The sequence below is a fragment of the Elephantulus edwardii genome, unplaced genomic scaffold (assembly GCF_000299155.1).
Source record: "Elephantulus edwardii isolate Elephantulus edwardi_28Jun2011 unplaced genomic scaffold, EleEdw1.0 scaffold00427, whole genome shotgun sequence".
In the NCBI taxonomy this organism is placed as follows: Eukaryota; Metazoa; Chordata; class Mammalia; order Macroscelidea; family Macroscelididae; genus Elephantulus; species Elephantulus edwardii.
In genome coordinates, this window is record NW_006400177.1 from 154,335 (window position 1) to 173,538 (window position 19,204).

At 43.9% G+C, this 19,204-nt stretch overlaps 1 protein-coding gene and 1 pseudogene across 1 annotated transcript in view; both read left to right on the plus strand.

Moving 5' to 3' along the window:
- ACPP (acid phosphatase, prostate) overlaps positions 1 to 9,154 on the plus strand; it is a 57,319-nt gene extending 48,165 nt beyond the window's left edge. Inside the window, exon 13 of the mRNA XM_006902549.1 lies at positions 9,036 to 9,154. Within this exon, the coding sequence (XP_006902611.1) occupies positions 9,036 to 9,154 (119 nt within the window). The remainder of the gene's footprint in view (positions 1 to 9,035) is intronic.
- Positions 9,155 to 15,811: 6,657 nt separating this feature from the next.
- On the plus strand, positions 15,812 to 16,348 carry LOC102870679 (annotated as a pseudogene).
- The last annotated feature ends 2,856 nt before the right edge of the window (positions 16,349 to 19,204 follow it).

The window sequence follows — 19,204 nt, forward strand, 5'->3', positions numbered from 1 at the left end:
TTAATGTTGTTCTCCTAGCAGTCCAACACTCTTCTCCAGCACCACAGCTCAAAGGCATCAATTCTCTTTCTATCATCCCTAGTCACAGTCCAACTCTCCAATGCATAGCACGTAATTGCAAAGACTAAGCCTGGATCAGGCGTATCTTAGTCTCCAGCCTGACGTCGTTGCACTTCAGTACTCTTGAGAGCCAATGTCGAACATTAGCTATAATATCCCTAGTATACCGTGACCTCTTCTAAATCCAGCCTGCACATCTGGCAGTTCTCTGTTGACATATTGTTCCAAACGCTTTTGGATAATTTTCAGCAGAAACTTGCTTGAATGTGATATAGAAAATTTTAAAAAATCTATTTAAAGAAGATGTAAAAAAGTAAAAGAAAGAAGACCACTCTGAGGCTGTTGCACAGGAGCAACCAATGCCACCTGCAGAACCGAGCCTGTCTAATCTGCAGGGCAGCCGCTGCACTTCCAGTTTGAAATTGACCCTGTGACAGTGTTTCTAGCCACAGAAATAAAGAAATGCTATCAATCACAGTTCTCTCTCCTCGCCTCTCTCCCACCCCCAGTGCACTGCCAGCATACCACTGGTTTTAGCCTGAAGTGGACTATGACAAAATGAATTCAATACTTAAACCTTTTTAAAGGAAAAAAAACCCCTTAGGTTAATTCTTTCCATGTGAGCTCAAGGAGTGAAGCTAGGAAGGTCTGTAAAACCTGCCAGAAGACACCCCGACATTCTCTGTGGCCTCACCTCTTTGTCTTTCTCTTGCTGCTTCACTCTTGTTAGATCCTGGTCTACAGCATCCCTGACTTGCTCCTCACTCTTGTTAGATTCTGGTCTACAACATCCGTGAGCACCTCTCCTCCCTCAGTGATTGTAACATCTTCTTCCCAGCCTTGTTGCCATTGTCTTCTGTTTCCTTGGACATAGTGTCATGTGTTCAGAATGGGGACTTGCTTTTATATACATCAAATCCCTTTTCTTTCTCACTCTGCTTTCATCCTTGACAGTTCTACCAGCTATGACCATGACCTACCTATACCTGGCCTGCCCATTCACAGATATGCAACCTCAGAGCAAATCAGTCACACATTTTCTCTTTTGTGGCCTACTGTGGTCTGTCATCTTTTCAACTAATGAATATCCACCTTTTTACTCCGTCTCTGAATCCATTCCCCTCCCATCTCCTCAGGGCCCCCATGCCCTGCCATCTCCCCAGGGCCCACACCCCCTCCCATCACCCCAGGTCCCCCATTTCCTGCATCTCTTAGTTGACGTCATGTTCTCCCTTTGCAGTGACTTCTCCCGTCTCCTCAGGGCCTCCATCCCCTCCCGTCTCCCCAGGGCCCCCCTCGCCTGCATCTTTGCGTTGACTTGTCCCGTCTCCCCAGGACCCCCCTCGCCTGCATCTTTGCAGTGACTTCTCCCGTCTCCCCAGGGCCCCCCTCGCCTGCATCTTTGCAGTGACTTCTCCCGTCTCCCCAGGGCCCCCCTCGCCTGCATCTTTGCAGTGACTTCTCCCGTCTCCCCAGGGCCCCCCTCGCCTGCATCTTTGCAGTGACTTCTCCCGTCTCCACAGGGCCCCCCTCGCCTGCATCTTTGTGGTGACTTGTCCCGTCTCCCCAGGGCCCCCCTCGCCTGCATCTTTGCGGTGACTTGTCCCCTTCCACCACAGGTCTCTGCTCCTCTCACTCCTCACTCCCAGTTTTCTGGAATCACGGACACTCTTTCACCCTCCGTGCCTCATCTCCCTCTCACTCCTCAGCTGTTCCTCAACGTGAAACGTTGCCAACCCTGCCTGCATCTCTATTCTGAGATGTTGGGGGTCCTTAGTGCCTAATTCAGGGGCATCTTTTCTTTTGAGGTATGATTCAAGAGCCCCACCGTATAGAGAAGGGAAGATGAACCACAAGTGAGGGGTCAGAATTCAAAGCTAACTATGTGTCCAACACCATTTGCCACTATATCACATTCCCTTTCTGTTCCATCTGTCTTGTGGACTATTAGGAGAATTCCCAAAGTGACACTAGTGGGTCAAAAGCAGATAGGTCATAAACAATGGATAATTACGACTACCTAACAGGGGTTCATATATGAAGTTGGCTCGAGATAGAGCAGGGTTCAGGGCTGTGTACATAGCATTGCCATGAGTTGCAAGCGACTGGAAGGCACATAATAACAACATGAGCCCATGTACTCGGCATTATGTCTGCCGAGGAAAGAGCAGCAAAGAAGACTGTCGCCATATGGTTTGTAGACTCTGGAGAACACAAGGAGTTCCACAGCCTTAGTGGTGGAAAGGAGCCAATGGGGCACAGTCAACAGAGCTATGCTGGTAACCTGATTATGGCCCTTCTCTGGCTGTTCCGATGCCAGTTTAGATCTTGTTGTTCATTGGGTCGTTATGGGTCATAAACTCGACAGCGGTTAACAACCACAGAAACATCATGTCTTAAATGATGGTGTCCCCAAAGAGTTCCCTCGTGCCATTTCAGAATGAGCAAGTGTAAGCAGACTTTTCCACAGTTCCTATTTCTACGTCTACAGATAGACTTCTAGACGCCATCCACCCGAGCTGCACACTGACAGTCTCAAGCTGGATAATGCTGCTGTTAGGTGAGGCTGCGTCAGTTGCCTCATTAATCTATCTCAGTTGGACATTGGTAGAAAAATGCATCGGTCCCTTTATTTCAAACTGATTCTGTTTCCTGAGCTCTCAATCTCCTCTGACAGTCTAAACCTTCTCCATTTTCTCAGTCACGCAGACTAGAATTCATTGCTTTGATCGCAACTTCTTTTTGTATTCAGTTACCAAAGCCTATCAATAACGCTTCAGTAGTACTCGTAAATTCCCTCACCAGCATTCCTGGGGCTACAGCTCTGCTCTTGAGCCTTCAATATCTTGTCAATGGTATTTTAATCACTCCATATGAGGTCTACCAGGAGCTCTGATGGCAAAGTGCATAGCCTATTGGCTACTCCTCAAAAAGTTGGTGGTTCTAGTCAACCAGAAGCTTCACAGGAGAAAGATAGGCAGTGTCCTTCCATTAAGACTTACAATCTGGGAACTCAGAAGAGTTGCTGAGTCAGAATCCCCTTCATGGCAGTAGGGACTTTGGTGTGAGGTCTGTAATATTTCCACAGTCCCAGCTTCTCCCACAGATTTCATGTTCGTTTTTGTTTTGTTTATTTGCTTTTAAATGGAGATTGGGTCATGTAACATCCATGTATAGTAATTGCTAAAGATTTCCATTTGCCTATAGAAAACTGAACCCTTTAAAGACTATGACCACAAGAATGCGTGGTGAGTGTCCAGTTCAGCACAGCTGTTCAATGTTGTAGAGAAGCTAGAAGCGCAGGTCTGTGCCCTAGCTCCAGAGCTGGGATTCGGAGGCCTGCCTCAGTCAGGGTTACCTTTCCTTCTCTTTCTGAGCTTCAGTTTATCATATTTAACTTGTTTGAAGAATATAAAGTAAGATACTAAAAAAGATCATTACAAAGTCTGAAGAGGAAGCAAAGGCCAAGATGGATGTCAGATGAGACTCTGAATACTGCATTAGAGCGCCGAGAAGCCAAAGCTAAAAGAAGAAATCAATAAAGTAAAGCACTGAACATTCATACCGTAGCAATGTAAGATTTTGTGGAAAAGCTTTTAACAGTGCATCTGCTGCTGAAATTCAAGCTGGATTCACAAAAGATGTGGAACAATAAAATATCATTGCTGATATTAGATTAATCCTGGCTGAAAGTAGAGAATCCCAGAAAGATTCTTATCTGAGTTTTACTAACTGTGCAAAGGAAAGTATTCAAGGGTGTGGAATTATGGATGTCATTGTGAATAATGGAAATTTCACAACACTGAATTCCAGAACACAATGGAACCTGTCCATAGAACAAGAGGCAGTCATTCAAAAATATATGATTAAATTGTCTTTCTTAGAGAGAGAGAGAGAGAGAAGTCTTTCTCTTCTTTGCCCAAAGGTAGGTCTCCTTAAATATTATCTTCATTATGAAAAATACACATCCTTGACATTTTACAAACAGCAATCAATGAATTATGTTCTTAATATAAAGAAACCTTGAGGCCCACCCTAGATATCTGGTCTCACCACCCTACAGCCTAGACTTCAGCCCAACACAAGTGCTCATTGTGCCCTAAGCACACCCTCATACAGGTCCTTCTGCCTCATGACAGAGTCCTGCTCCGCTTAAAAGTCCAGTTCAGATCTTGCTAATATTCTGAAGACTTTTTAATTTCTTTCTCTATCAAAGAGAATGTATTTTGTAAGCGAAGATGTTCTCTCTGTCCCGACGATATCTTCTATATCTACATTATAGGGTTTATCATCTCATCCCATAGTTCTCTGTCTTTCACAGTAGAGACTGAGATCCTTAAAGGCAGGGACCATAACACTCAGCAGCTAGCACACAGCATGAAGGGCACATGGTGTCTTCACTTCATAGTTCAGATCTCGTCAGATTCCTCCCAAAAGAAAGCAAGAAGGAAAGGGGTTTGTTATCAGATGCCATCAAGTAGACTGCATGTCACAGAGGCCCTGGGAACAGCAGATCTGGACTGTCGAGTATACTGCCCCTTGTAGTGGCCCTGTGAACAGCAGATCTGGACCGTCGAGTGGACGGCACATCGTAACAGTCCTGGGAACAGCAGATCTGGACCGTCGAGTGGACGGTACATCGTAACAGTCCTGTGAACAGCAGATCTGGACCATCGAGTGGACGGCACATTGTGGAGGCCCTGGGAACAGCAGATCTCCACCTTGCCCCTTCCTGCACCATCTTTATAATATCAGATAGGCTAGAACCCATTGTTACAGTCACCGTGTCAATCTATTAGTTGAAGGTCTTCCTTTCTTCATTGATTCTCTACCTTGTCTTGCATGACTTCTTTCCCCAAGATCAGTCCCTGCTGATAACATGCCCCAAATATGTGAAGTAAAGTTTCACCATCCCTGTCTCTCAGGCATTTCTTGGTTTCACTTTCTCCAACACAAATTTGTTTGTTCTTTTGGAAGTGCATGGAATATTGAACTCTTATCCATACTACAATTCAAAGACATCAATTTTTTTTATTCATTTTCCAATTTTTAGATGCATAGGAAGCGAATGAAAGTACCATGGCTTGGAATAGGCACACCTTAGTGTTTAAACTAATGTTTTTGTACTTTATTACTGTGGAGAGGTCCTTAAAAGTGGATATTCCCAATGCAACACCTTTTTTGATATCTTGACTGCTGCTACCATGAATGCTGAAGTTAACAACTTCAATCTTTTCTCCATCTATCATGAAGTTGCCTATTGGCCCAATGGTGAGAATTTTGTTTTCTTGACTTGAGATGAGTCTTCTTCCAGTACTGAAGGCATGTTTTCTTCATGTAGTCCAGTTTCTCAAATTACCTGATCAGCAGACCGATAGAACACCTATGGGAAGAGGATGCAGCTTTGACACACATTTTGCTGATTTTAAACCATGCAGTGTTCCCTTGTTCTGTTCACACAGATGTTTCTTAGTCTATGTCTGGGTTTCACATGATCACAATGCAGTGTTCTAGATTCCCGTTCCTCTCAATGTTAGCCGTCATTTGTTACGATCCACACAGCTAAGTCCCCTGTACATAGTGTAGAAACACAAGGAGGCATTTTCTGTTGTACCTTCCTTTTAGTGATGATCCGTCTGACATAGGCAGTGAAGTCCCTCATACCATGGCCTCTTCTGAGAAAGAAAAGGAGGGAAAGGGTAGTGTGTGAGCTCATCATGACAATATCATCAATAAAGAAATGAAATTTCTAAAAGCAGGAAGTCAGCCATGAATATTTATTTTCCAAAATTATCGATCTGTCTTCCTAAGTTCTGTTTATAATGTCCTTTCTCTCTCAATTCTGTTTCAATCTCTCCAAGTTTACGTTCATCTTCACTGTCGTTCTAATGACACCTGACCCCATAGTCTAACTTACCTAGCATTCACCCGGTCACGATGCTGCAAGCCATCCTGCTATTCACAGAAAAATTTCTAGACTAAGACATGGATCTTTAGTTCTAGGCCATGAATTCTCTGCACAAATGTGTCCTGAGGGTCTGCTATATGCCAGGTGGAGTTCTAAATACTTGGATTTTTTCCCCCCTCTATATTCTCTTCTTTAATGAAGCTTACATTCTACTAGGGAGAAAAAGAGATAGATAATAAACAATAAATGGGCACACTGCCAGGTCAGAATCACAGAGCCCACTTTAGAAAGCTTGTACACAGCACAGTCTTAAATAAGAAGCTCATGGCTGGCACCACTGAGACTACAGCAAAGAATATGGGGAAGTTGCCTTTTCTAGCAAAGAGGAACTGTGCCTGCCCCCTTCATGGAGCAGTTAAAAGGTGGCTCAGATCCACCAGGCGCTTCGCTGGGGAAGGATCCCCATCTCCCACTGGAGAGTCAGGTACGGGTCAGTTCCCACTCGACAGCACACAACAACAGTGAGAAAAGGGGAGAGAAGGGAAGCGGGGCAGGACAGGAAGTGGGAGCAGTCGCCAGGGTCCAGACACGATAGCACCTAACCAGCCTTCACTATCAGCAGGGCAGCTTCCAGGGCAGAATCTGTTTCACACACAGGATTTGCATCATTTCATGGAAAGTCTTTTGGCTGTTGTATTGGAAATGGACACAGGGAGAAAAGTTAGAAGCTGGAGGGCGAGTTAGGGACCACTGTGGTCACTCTGGCAAAGATGGTGGTTCAGACTGTGGTAGTGACCTTGGAGGGGAGGGACAGCACAGGAGAGGAAGACCCTCTATGAGGTGGACTGATCCAATGACTGGGGTAATGGGGTAGGTGTGTCAGAGACAGTGAGATTGGCACAGGATAGAACGGTGTTTAGGGCTGTTGTACATAGGGTCGCTATGACTCACAGGTGACTCGATGGCACATAACAACAACAGAACCAGCAGGATTTCCAGGCGGATTAGGATTAGGGCACATGGGAAGAGCAGGACTGAGGGGACGGTGAGAGTTTATTCTGTTCTGCGAGGACTAAAGGGGTTTCCATCAGCAGAAGAAGAATAGAGCTCGGCAGGCCAAACTGGGGACCAACTTTTGAACTTGTTGAGATTGAAATGGCTCTTAGATGTCTGCACTGAGACATGAATAGAGAGTGTCACTGACCGAATCGTGCCCCAGAGTATGTGCTCTGAAGTTTAAACCCTAAGCCATTGTTAACGATTCCATCTGAGAATGAGTTTCTGCAGTGTTAGTGTGATGTTCTTATAGGGTCATCTTAAATCTTTTGAGATAGAGCAGAGCAGTTTAAGCAAGATACATGCCAAATGATTTCAGAGAAACTGAACAATAGATGCTGGGATGAGACCAGCAACTCGCACCCCAGCAGACAAAAAGCTTTCCCTCGTGCCAAGCCCTCAGCAAGCTCTCATGGCCTAGGGGCAAGGAACTGTGCTGCCAACCCAAAAGCACAGCGTTTGAATCCACCAGCTGCTCCATGGGAGAAAGCTGAAGTGTCCTCCTGTGCGATTTACTGCCCCTGCAAACCCACCGGTGGGTCAGTTCCAGCTCAGTGGTACACAATGACAGCGGCAGTATTGAGCCCTGAATTCTGATGTCTAGTCTTCCTAAACTCTAGGAAAATGAACTTCTGCTTGTTAAAGCTACCCACTTGTGGTACTTTGTAGTAGAACTAGATAATGAAAACAGACAGATGGAAGAATATGAGTTTGGGAGAGAGAGTTCAGGGCTGAAGATACAAACTTAGAATCGTTAGTTAATACGTGGTCATCTGGGATCGTGAGAGGGTAGGAGTCCTTGCGTGCAGGCGCCACTAAAACCATCTGCTTCACCACAGCCAGATTGTCTAAGCACACTGCTGCTTAGTATCCTCTCTCGCGATGACACGGGAAGACTGAATCAGTGACTTTCAAACGGCGCCCCTTTCAGACACGAGCAGGTGGGCTGTCAGGGCGAGAGGGACATTCTCCCATCGCTTTAACTGTAACCAAGTCCATATTTTCACGAGGAAGAGTCATACACTTAAATTCATAATGAAGGCTCTTTAATGGGCTCCAGAGCGGGAGAGAGAAGTAACTGGGCAAGTAAAAGAGTGATTTATCATCTTAGTACAAAAACTCCCCACCCGTGCTTCATTATCCATAAGCAGTTAAAGCAATATGTGTAAATAAAGGTTCAGATTAGCAATAGTACTTAGAAACGCTGGCAGCACTTGCCAGTCAATATGGATGCAAGGGTTTCTGTCTGAAGCACATTTACCTGAAAATCAAATTCAAAACCTGAAAGATAGTATTTCATTTATTGGAGACCCAGTTAATGATTCCAGTTCAGTATTTAAATTACCATGAACAACTGCTCACTTATCTTAACTGAAGAAAATATACATATGACATGAAGGGGGGGTCCTTAGAAAGACTTCAGTTACTTTCCATGTACAGAAACCCGTAGGTAAGTGCATACTGGAACTGGGGTGTCGTCCCCTCCTGATTCCTGATCTGGTGTTTGTCACTACATTATGCTGCTTTCAAGAGATGATGGTGGTACAGTGGTCATTTGCTTGACTACGAGCTAGAAAGTTGGCTGTTGAGAGCTGCCTGGGAGTGCCTCCATGCCTGAGACCCTGGGAGCAGCTCTCACGCGGGGCCCCCACACACTGGCGTCAACAGCAATTGACTAACAACAGCAATACCAGCCTCAAGGGTGCTTCAGAAACCCCTCAAACTTAGAGTTTGAGAAGAAAGAACTTAATGCCTGGTCTACCGACGTGTTGGCTTTGCACTCACGCTTCCTGATGCCTGAGCTTCTCCAAGTCTGATCTTCCCCATGTCTGATCTCCCCCACATCCGATCTCCCCCACGTCTGACCTTCCCCACGTCTAACCTTCCCCATGTCCAGCCTTCCCCATGTCTGACCTTCCCCATGTCTGACCTTCCCCACGTCTGATCTTCCCTGATGCCTGGTCTTACTGATGTGTTGACTTTGTGCTCACGTTTCCTCTTCTTCCCTCAGTTCTAAAGGTGGTTCTTGCCGTCGCCTTCTGCCTGGTGGCCAGCGTCCTGGTGCTGCTGCTGTTCACGCTCATCCGCCACGGGCCGTGCTGGAGAAGAGAGTACTCTCAGGACTTCTGAGCAGATGTGTGATGAGGACAGACAAGATGCAGAGACTTCTGTGGCACAGCATCTCTGTGACCAGCATTCCAGAGGAAGGTTTTCATGCTGAGTGATCTCCTGCCCATGACTTCTGGAGCCCCCTCAGCTGGACCTGAACTCACAGTAACACTGGACAGCAGCTGATGGACGGAGGCACACTCGTGTCTGTGAGAGTTCTCTCGTTGGGACAGAAAGGAAGACGTTCCCCTCCAAAGGGGGCTGTGTTCTCTGACAAATGTCTAGGCAGAAATAGGAAGCCAGACTCGAGCTGGCCTTTTTTATCTGTGAAAAAGTAAAAGATTGTAAGATAGGACAGTGACCAAGATTGGAAAAGACTGCAGAATGGCGAGATGACACTAGAAACAGTATTAAACAGAATTTTTTAAAAAAGGAATAAGGTCTATTCTGAAGTTATAAAGTATTTTCTTTATCTAGTAAGTAGGTTTCCACACACACACACACACACACAGTGAAAAAAACCAATCCCTACCCAGCATTTGACAGCTACAAGATTTCCGCATGCTAATACACACATATAACACACACATATATGCATATGTAAATATATTTAAAATACATTGTTGTTGTTGTTATGTGCCATCGAGTCGTTTGCGACTCATAGCGACCCTATGTACAAGAGCCCTAAATGCCGTTCTATTCTGTGCCAACCTCGCTGTCTTAAACATATTCATTCCCACCACTCCACTCACAGATTCGATCCATCTCATCGAAGGTCTTCCTCTCCTGAGCCGTCCCTCCACTCTCCCAAACATGATGTCCCTCTCCAAGGACAGTCCCTCCTTGCAACATGCCCAAAGTATGTCAGATGAAACTTCAGAATCCTTGGCTCCAGGGAACATTCTGGCTTCACCCTCTCCAGGACAAACCTGTTTGTTCTCCTAGCAGTCCATGGTATATTCAACACTCTTCTCCAGCACCACAACTCAAAGGTGTCAATTCTCTTTCTATCATCCCTATTCACTGTCCAACTCTCCGATGCATAGCACATAATTGCAAAGACTATAGCCTGGATCAGGTGCACCTTAGACTCCAGCCTGATGTCGTTGCACTTCAGTACTCTTAAGAGGTCCCTCACAGCTGACTTTCCCAATGCAATTCGTCTCCTGATTTCCTGGCTGCTATTACCAAAAGTGCTGACTGTGGAGCCAAGTAAACTAAAACTGTTAACTATCTCAATCTCTTCACCATTTGTACTGATGCTGCCAATTGGCCCAGTATTTTAGTATCTCAGAGCAATAAAGTGTCTGAGAAATTATGACCCTAACCCTAACCCTAATCCTAGCCCTAACCCTATCAGACACATTAGCTGCAGCTCAGGTAATTTTTATCACAACTTCCATAGTGAAAAATAACTGGAAAATCCATGGAGATACTTTTTTTAAAAAAAAAATTTGTTTTTCCATCTTTGTCACAGCTGAATATTTACACAACTCTGGTGTATTTATTTCCTTTTCAATTTAGCCATTTTACTTTAAAAGGGTTATGCATACTCATGATGAAACAGTGGTGTGTTTTTGTTTACACACATACGTCTGATTTCACAAACAGTGAAAGACACAGAAAAGATGACCAAGATTTGCCTGCCTCGATTCTGTACGTATGTTTGGGGTGAGAGACTAGGAACAAGTTATTTTATATGTTAAACATTGATTTTGTTATCTAAAAGTGAAAAACTCTGGATTACATAGAGAAAGTGTTTCTTGCTGTCATATTCTGTAAACAATTTTTTAAAATTTTATGTTAAAGATTGATCATTGCCCGAGCAAGCGCCTTCAAGGATAGTCTCACGGTAAGAAGTCTGAAATGCTCTCACATACTTGACTCTGTTCTGAGCTCCAGACCACGTCCAGCTGGTGAGACGTCAATCCTATCTGTCAGTTAGATTCTCTATCCCCCAACCCCAGGCTCTGGTGGAGACCTTAGCATATTCCAGGTCAGCACAATTAGAGAAGGGTTCACTGGGCTCCATCCACCCTGGTCTCTGAGAAACCCCCTAACCCAGCCCTCGTGGTTCTCAGACAGTGTCATGGCCCCTGGGTCAGCACAATCAGAGAAGAGTTCACTGGGCTTCATCCACCCTGATCCCTGGTTCTCAGATAGTTTCATGACGCCTAAGGCTCGGTTCACAAGAGTTCACCACGCTGACACTGTAGCTGGTTCCTGCCCGGCTGATGTGTGTGAGGAGCAAGGAGTACTGGAATCTGCCTTTCACAGAAGGTCCAGAGCTTCATTCCTTCTATAGACTCAGGGACCTTCCTCTCTCCTCACACCTTAACAGCCTCCACCTTTCAAGCTCACCACAATTACCGTGACTCTAAGAAGGAAGTGTCTTCCAAGTGTGGTAACTGCTTCCCTCTGCAACATTAGATTCACTAGGCAAAGCAACTCAGGCTCATTCTCTGGAAATGCCTACAGCAGCAAGAACAGAAGACCAATTACTATCTCAGTAAATTAGAACACTGTATCAGTGATCAGTCTACACTGTCTCAGGTAAAACACTGTATCAGTGATCAATCTACACTCTCAGTAAAGTAACACCCTATATCAGTGACCAATCTATATTCTTGGTAAAGTAGTATACTGTATCAGTGAGCAATCTACACTATCTCAGTAAAGTAGTACACCGTATCAGTGATCAATCTACACTATCTTAGTAAAGTATAACACCATATCAGTGATCAATCTACACTATCTCAGTAAAGTAGTAGTACACTGTATCAGTTATCAATCTACATTCTCTCAGTAAAAGTAATACACTGTATCAGTGATCAATCTATAATCTCTCAGTAAAGTAGTACACTGTATCAGTGATCAAGCTACTCAGTGCTAATGATGATTACTTTTTAAGGTAAAAGTGTAAACAGACCCTGAGTCAGGGACCCTCTGAGCCATCCAGTGAACACCGATGGAGGGCTACTATTGGTGAACCACTCACTGTCTTAGGGGTAAGGAGCTGGCTGCCAACCCAAAGGCACACAGGTCAGGTTCACCAGCTGCTGAAGGAGAAAGGTGGACCACCTTCTCCTGTGTGACTTACAGCCTCTGAAAACCCACAGCAGGGTTATCTCTCAGTTGGTTCTGACTCAGCACCTATAGGTTCTTGAGTCCTAGACACAAAGCTGTTCTCCTCTGAGGTGGTTATTGAGGCATCTGACGCCAACCACCACCTTACAGAGAACTGGTAAAAAAAGTGCAGTCCTCTCCTCACACCATCTTTTAGTCCTGCCAGTGGCTGAAAGGACTTCTACTTTGTACCATCTTGAAGAACTCCTCCTCTCATCATTTCTTGTGGAAATTGTAAGAAAGCTCTCTCTCCCAGCTTAGCTGTTTCCTTTATGTTGTCTTCAGGGCTGAGCTGTTTATAAATATGGTAACAGCTTTTGAAACTGTACAGCAGAATGAAAGACCACAAGTAGCAAATGATCTGCCATGATGCGCTGGAGACCACAAATGTTCAACTGTTTGCCAGGAAATATGCTTCATCAACCAGCTTCCAAGAGAGAGGATGCCATGTCTCCTGCTGATCACAAGGCTTGTAGAACAGACAGTGAGAAAGTCAGCCCAGCTGCTGCAGGGGGACTGTCTGAAGGACCATCCCTCGGGACGCTCTGAAGGATGGGCGCTGTCTGGGAACCACGCTGGATCCTCTGAATAAAGCCCTAATTATTCCCACAAATCACATTTAGCAGCATTCCCTGAAGCAAGAACAGGCAAGCCTCCTTAGGGAAAGTTCTAAGGGAGAGTACGCAGAGACCATGCCCGCCTTTGCTGCACGATGGCTTGGCAAGAAGACAGTCATGCAGAGAATAAGTGCGGCCTCAGGACATTAGAAGAGCACATTGCAAGGAAGCATTTCACCAGAAGTTCAACCAACTAGAATTCTCATCTGGGAATGAGCATTCTAGAATTCAGTCATGGCTACCAGACCCCGATTTCCTGTTCCCAATTGTCCTGTTCCAACGTCAGCATTCACTCTTTTCTTCATAACCAGTGGGGTTTCCCGATAAGTGAAAGTCTAAACATAGCTATTTTCTATTTCAAAACACTATAGAAGTGCAGCCTGCAGAGCTGTGCCTGGGTGCTACGTGTTGGTGCTTTTTAAACGAGGGCTGCCCCACAGGAATACAGTGATGGCCCAAAGCAGGACACTCACACAGCTGTAGATTATATAATAATCAAAGGTTAAAAATAAACAGAGGAGTTAAATTCTAAGACTAGACTTGATTACATTCAGTACATCCTAGACATCAATTCGGTGTGCAATTTATGTATTTTTTTTTTAAAACGTTCATGAAATACCTTGGACTGTCTGAAATCCCATGTGCCTGCCAGCCCTGAACCATCCCTCAGCTCAGACTCAGTGTGTCCAGGTGCCTGGCTGTCTGGTTGACCGTCCATTGGCTGTTACAACAGGCAGTTCTGCCTTGGGCTCTGCTACATCAAAGTTGCTTTGAAGCAGAGACAATGTGATTCTTGTCTGCAAAATCTTTCGCTATAGTGAATAAATAAAAATCATCTTTATATGCCTCTGCGTCTTACTATTTTTGGTGTGTTTGTTGGATTGATTAAAGGCCCTGGTGGACTGTTACACTTGAAAAGCTTTTTCTTCTTTCAGAGAGACTTCATTTTCAGGGCTCCAGCTTGGTCTTTTGTTTGTTTGTTTGTTTGTTTGTTTTGTTTTGTTTTTTTATTTTGTGTGTGTGTATCGTCAAATCAGATCTGACTGGTTCAGGAGGATATTGCGCCTCCTTCTCCGGCAGAGCGTCTGGTGGATTCGAACCGTGTACCTCTGGGATTGCTGTGCACCCAGCTTGGTCTTGAAATCCATTATTCCGTGACTGCATTGCCAGGCCTGATTGCTCCTTTTCCATGTTGATCCATGGGCCAGTCCCCTTTTGGACATATCTAAGGAAACTGTTTAGAAATGTTTCCAGTTCTCCTTTCTCCTAAACAATCTGTTGATTGTTTGGATTTATTATCCTTAGATACTTTGCCCCTATGATCCAAGTTCTTCTCAAATTCTTATGAGTGTTTTGTGTATTTTAGTGATAACCTTGTGCATTAGTAGAAATACCTGGTACTTGTTTGATTTTCAGTCATCTGTGTCTGTTTCTCATTGAATCTCTCTTTGAACAGCTGTTTAAAATTCTCATATGCTCAATGTAACAGCTCATCTCCTCCAATCCGTTCATTTTCTTTCTCTTGTACACTATAGGTTGTGTTTCAATGTTGGGTAATTTTGGATTGTATTTTAGAAACATTGTAAATGATAAAATTGTGGAGACTTCCCACATATGTGGGTCCACGTCATATGTGGAAGAATTTATATGGAGAGCTTGGGGTTCCTTCTCACAGGCCTTCAGTTACCTGAGGACGTACATCTCCCCGTTCAGTGGTGATGGGAGCTCCAGACCCTGCCCTCTGCTGCAGCAGACCAGCCACAGTATGGATTTCTCACCAAGCTTTAACCACTCCACTCTTATTTCCTCTCCTTTGTGATGTAGGCTTAAGAGGCTACACACTATTTATTTAAAGAATTGTTATTGATGTTATGTGTGTCAAGTTACCTGCAACTCATAGTGACCCTATGTACAATAGCTGTGAACCCTGCCCTGTCCTGAGCCAGTCTGACTCTGACAACCTTCACTATTTCGCCAGTCATTGTGTCAATCCATCTTTTCTGGGGTCTTCCACTCCTGGGTTGTCCCTCCACCCTTTCAAGCATGATGTTTTCTCTAAGGGTTGGTCTCTCTTGGCCACATGCCCAAAGTGTATGAGATGGAGCTTCAAAATCCTTACCTCCAGTGAGCAACTTGGTTTCACCTTTTCCAGGCCAGACTTATTTGTGCTCTTGGCAGTCCATGGTATGTTCAATGCTCTTCTCCAGAACTACAACTCAAAGGAATTAATGCTTCTTCTGTCATCCTTAGTCATTGTTCATTACTCTGATGCATTGCAAGTAATTGCAAAGATCAATGTCAGACAGATCTTGGCAGAAAGCAGACAGTACCAGAAGAATGTCTATCTGTGTTTCATTGACAATGCAAAGGCATTTGACTGTGTGGATTACGATAATTTGTGGCTAATCTTGAGGGAAATGGGAACCTCAGAGCGCATGATCATGCTTATATGAAACCTATATTTGGACCAAGAAGGAGTTCTCAGAACAGAGCAAGGAAATATTACATGGTTCAAAATCAGGAAAGGAGTGTGTCAGGGATGCATCCTGTCTCCAGACCTTTTCAATCTGTTCAGAACAGATCATTTGAGAAGCAGGGCTTTATGAGGAGAAATATGGTATTAAGATTGGAGGTAGACTCATTAACAACCTACAGTATGCAGATGGCCCAATCTTGCTTGCTGAAATGGAGGAAGACCTGAAGCATTTGCTGCAAAAGATGAAGGACTATAGTCTTCAATATGGATTGAAGCTCAACATCAAGAAGACAAAGATTATTACCACTGGGCCGGTTGGCAGCACCATGATAGATAGAGAAGAGATTGAGGTTGTTAACAATTACAGCTTGCTCAGATCCAAAATCAACACTCAGCAGTCAGAAAATCAACATGAGGATTTGGCCTCTTCCTAGGCCGGTGCTCAGCACGAACAAGGCCATGTTCAGTTCAAGCGCGAAGATTGTGAAGCCCTATGGCGAAAAGCCGGATGAATTCGAGTCTGGCATCTCTCAGGCTCTTCTTGAACTGGAGATGAACTCAGACCTAAAGGCTCAATTGAGGGAGCTGAATATAACAGCAGCTAAGGAAATTGAAGTTGGTGGTGGTTGGAAAGCTATTATAATCTTTGTTCCTGTTCCTCAACTGAAATCTTTCCAGAAAATCCAAGTCCGCTTAGTACATGAACTGGAGAAAAAGTTCAGTGGAAAGCACGTTGTCTTTATTGCTCAGAGGAGAATTCTGCCTAAACCAACTCGCAAAAGCCGCACAAAAAATAAACAAAAGCGCCTCAGGAGCCGCACCCTGACAGCTGTGCATGATGCAATCCTTGAAGGCTTGGTCTTTCCCAGTGAAACTGTGGGCAAGAGAATCCGTGTAAAACTGGATGGCAGCCGGCTTATAAAGGTCCATTTGGACAAAGCATAGCAGAATAACGTAGAACATAAGGTTGAAACAACCTACAACAGGAGAAGATAACGTAGATGAATGGGATCTTCTAAGACTCAAATCCCTATGCACATCCAAAAACTTCTCCAACAGGGTAAAAAGGGAAGCCACTGACTGGGAAAAGTATTTGGTAATAACATATCAGATAAGGGACTTATATCCAGAATTTATGAAATACTTGAGCACCACAACCACATGTGGGCATATTGCCAGGAGGGACCAGTCCTTAGAGGACGTCATGCTTAGAAGGGTGGAGGGACAGTACAGGAGAGGAAGACCCTGGTTGAAATGGATTGACATGATGACTGGAGTAATGGAGGTTAGGTGTGTCACAGACAGTGAGAATGACTCAAAATAGAGCAGAGTTCAGTGCACAGGATCACTGAGTCACAGATAACAACAACAATGAACACTGCACTGGAATGGGAGAAGGGATTATCTGAAGGGAATGGGGGATTGAACAATGCGTTTATGACCGGTGGCAATCTGGAACAAGACATGCATTACAAAGTGAATTGGGGGAGGGAAGAGGAAGGAAAATGCATACGTATGAATGAATGATAATCCATCCTTTCTATAAACTTTCACTAAAATCACAATTTTAAAGTTATTTTTGTTAAAAAAAAATCCAAAACAACAGTGTCTCCTACTCATGTGATGTTAATGCCCTGAAGGAAAATTACTGTTAAATTATGTTTTCTATAAATCCCTTCCAAGTGGAATATTATTTTCTTTTGATCATCTCAAATTTGATTCCTTTTGCTGAAAATTAGTTGTTTGTTTTTTTCACATTTTATTCAGGCCACTTCAAAGCCACATATAAAGGAAATATTTTATAAGTAAATCTGCACTTATAAAAATACCTATTTCTCCCTGTTCAACTGGAAATCACCACTGTCCCACTGAAACTATTTTTGAGCTTTCCTATGTCGCTATGAGTTGTCTACAACTCAGTGACACTTCACAACAACAACATAGAAAGAGCTCTGTTGGCCTAGTGGATAGAAAGTTATGCAACCAAGCCAAAGGTGGGTGATTTTAATCTGCAGCCCTTAGGCCTGGTTTTAATTGGTTTTGGTCATTCTTCTAAGTGGTATAGTACTGGTCTGTCCATTTGCTGTACAGAGATAATTTTTAGCTTCTGTGATGCTGAACACTGTGACACTGATGTGTCAAAGAGATAATAGTCACCCACACTGGACAGTGTTTGGTGGAGCTCCCCAATTAAAATAGGCTTAGGAGCAGGAGTGGCATCCACCTCTGAAATAGCTTGTCTCTGGAAACTCTATGAACCTGGAGAAATGATGGAAGTTATACAAGTGTTCAGGCCCTTCGTTCATAGAGTCATTATGAGTCGTCTACAACTCAACAGCACTTAACAACAACCACGTCTAGATGTAATTGTTAAGATATCTTCTCATAACTTTATGGATGACATTTTTGAGCCAAGCCTTCTGAGTTAACAACAAAATGTGTTGGTAAGGTGATCAGATAAATCCTTACAATTTGAGCCTCTTTGAGGCCTGGCTGGCAAATAAGTTGCCAGAGATCCTTATCACTTCCATGCTGCAAAGTCACGGCCAAACCCTGTAATGATATCAGAACTGCATCACTGTTGTTAGGTTCCGTCAAGTCTAGGAGGTACCGTCACGTCCAGTAAGTACCATCAAGCCAAGTATCACGCTTAGTAATCCTATGAACAACAGATCTGAACCCTGTTATAAACTATGCCTCCAAGGGTGCTTCAACCTTGACATCCTAAAAAATTTGAAACAGAGCCCAACTCAAGTGTCCCAGGACCAAGGACAGCAATAAAGTTGGTCTCATGGGAATCTGCTCTGACCAAATTGACAGGATTAACTTTTCAGATCAGTGCTTTATAGATCCAAATTAATTCTCCTCTCCAGGGAGTGTGTGAAGATAATTAAAACTCCACTCATCAAAGGCAGATCACCTTTCTAGGAGGCCCATATTTATTTAAAGAGGGTGGACAATTTAAGATGGCCACATGTGAAAAAGGGGGCCATGGGGGGCAGAACAGAAAAGCATTTTAGTGAGGAATAGATCTTGAAATGCTCTCTTTGAAGAAGATTGTGACACTTTTCCTCTTCAATTTTTCACTCAGGGCACAGTAGAAAGTATGATTGTCTGATTCAAAGTGGTCAATTCCAGTCCCTCTCAGCTCAGTAACAGTGTTACAATATTGGTCTTTGTGCACTCCATTTCATTTTTCATAACTTCCAATTTTTCTGGATTCACGCTTTGTACATTCCACGTTCCAACTGTTTGTTAATGGATGTTTGCACCAGTTCTCTTCATTTTGAGTCTTGCCACGCCAGCAAATGAAGGTCTTCCACTGGGTGAAAGTTACTGCATCTTCTTCATTAAGGTAGACTTTATGGTGAGGGGAGAGCTGCCGCACTCCAGTGCCATTCTGGGAGCCTCCCAGCCTGAAGGACTTCACTTCCAGCACTCTGTGCAACAAGATTCTTCCATATTCATGGGCTTTTGAAGATCTGCTCTTTTACTTCATGTTTTATCGTTTTCCTTTATATCAAAGTCTTGTGGATTTGCTTTCTTGACTCTTTGGACTGGATACAAATAAATACTCTAATTAACAAATTTTTAATAACTGAGGCTCTGAGATCCTAAGGTATTTTTCACCTTAAAATAAGTCCTATTAATTACGACTGTTACACAATTAGGTTGCTTGCCAAGTCTGAAAAATTCAAACAAGAACGTGTTCATGTTCATAAAAACTGTCAGTTTTTTTGTTGTTGTTATGTGCCATCGAATCTCTTGCGACTCATAGCGACCCTATATGTACAAGAGCTCTAAATGCCGTTCTATCCTGTGCCAACCTCGCTGTCTCAAACACACTCATTT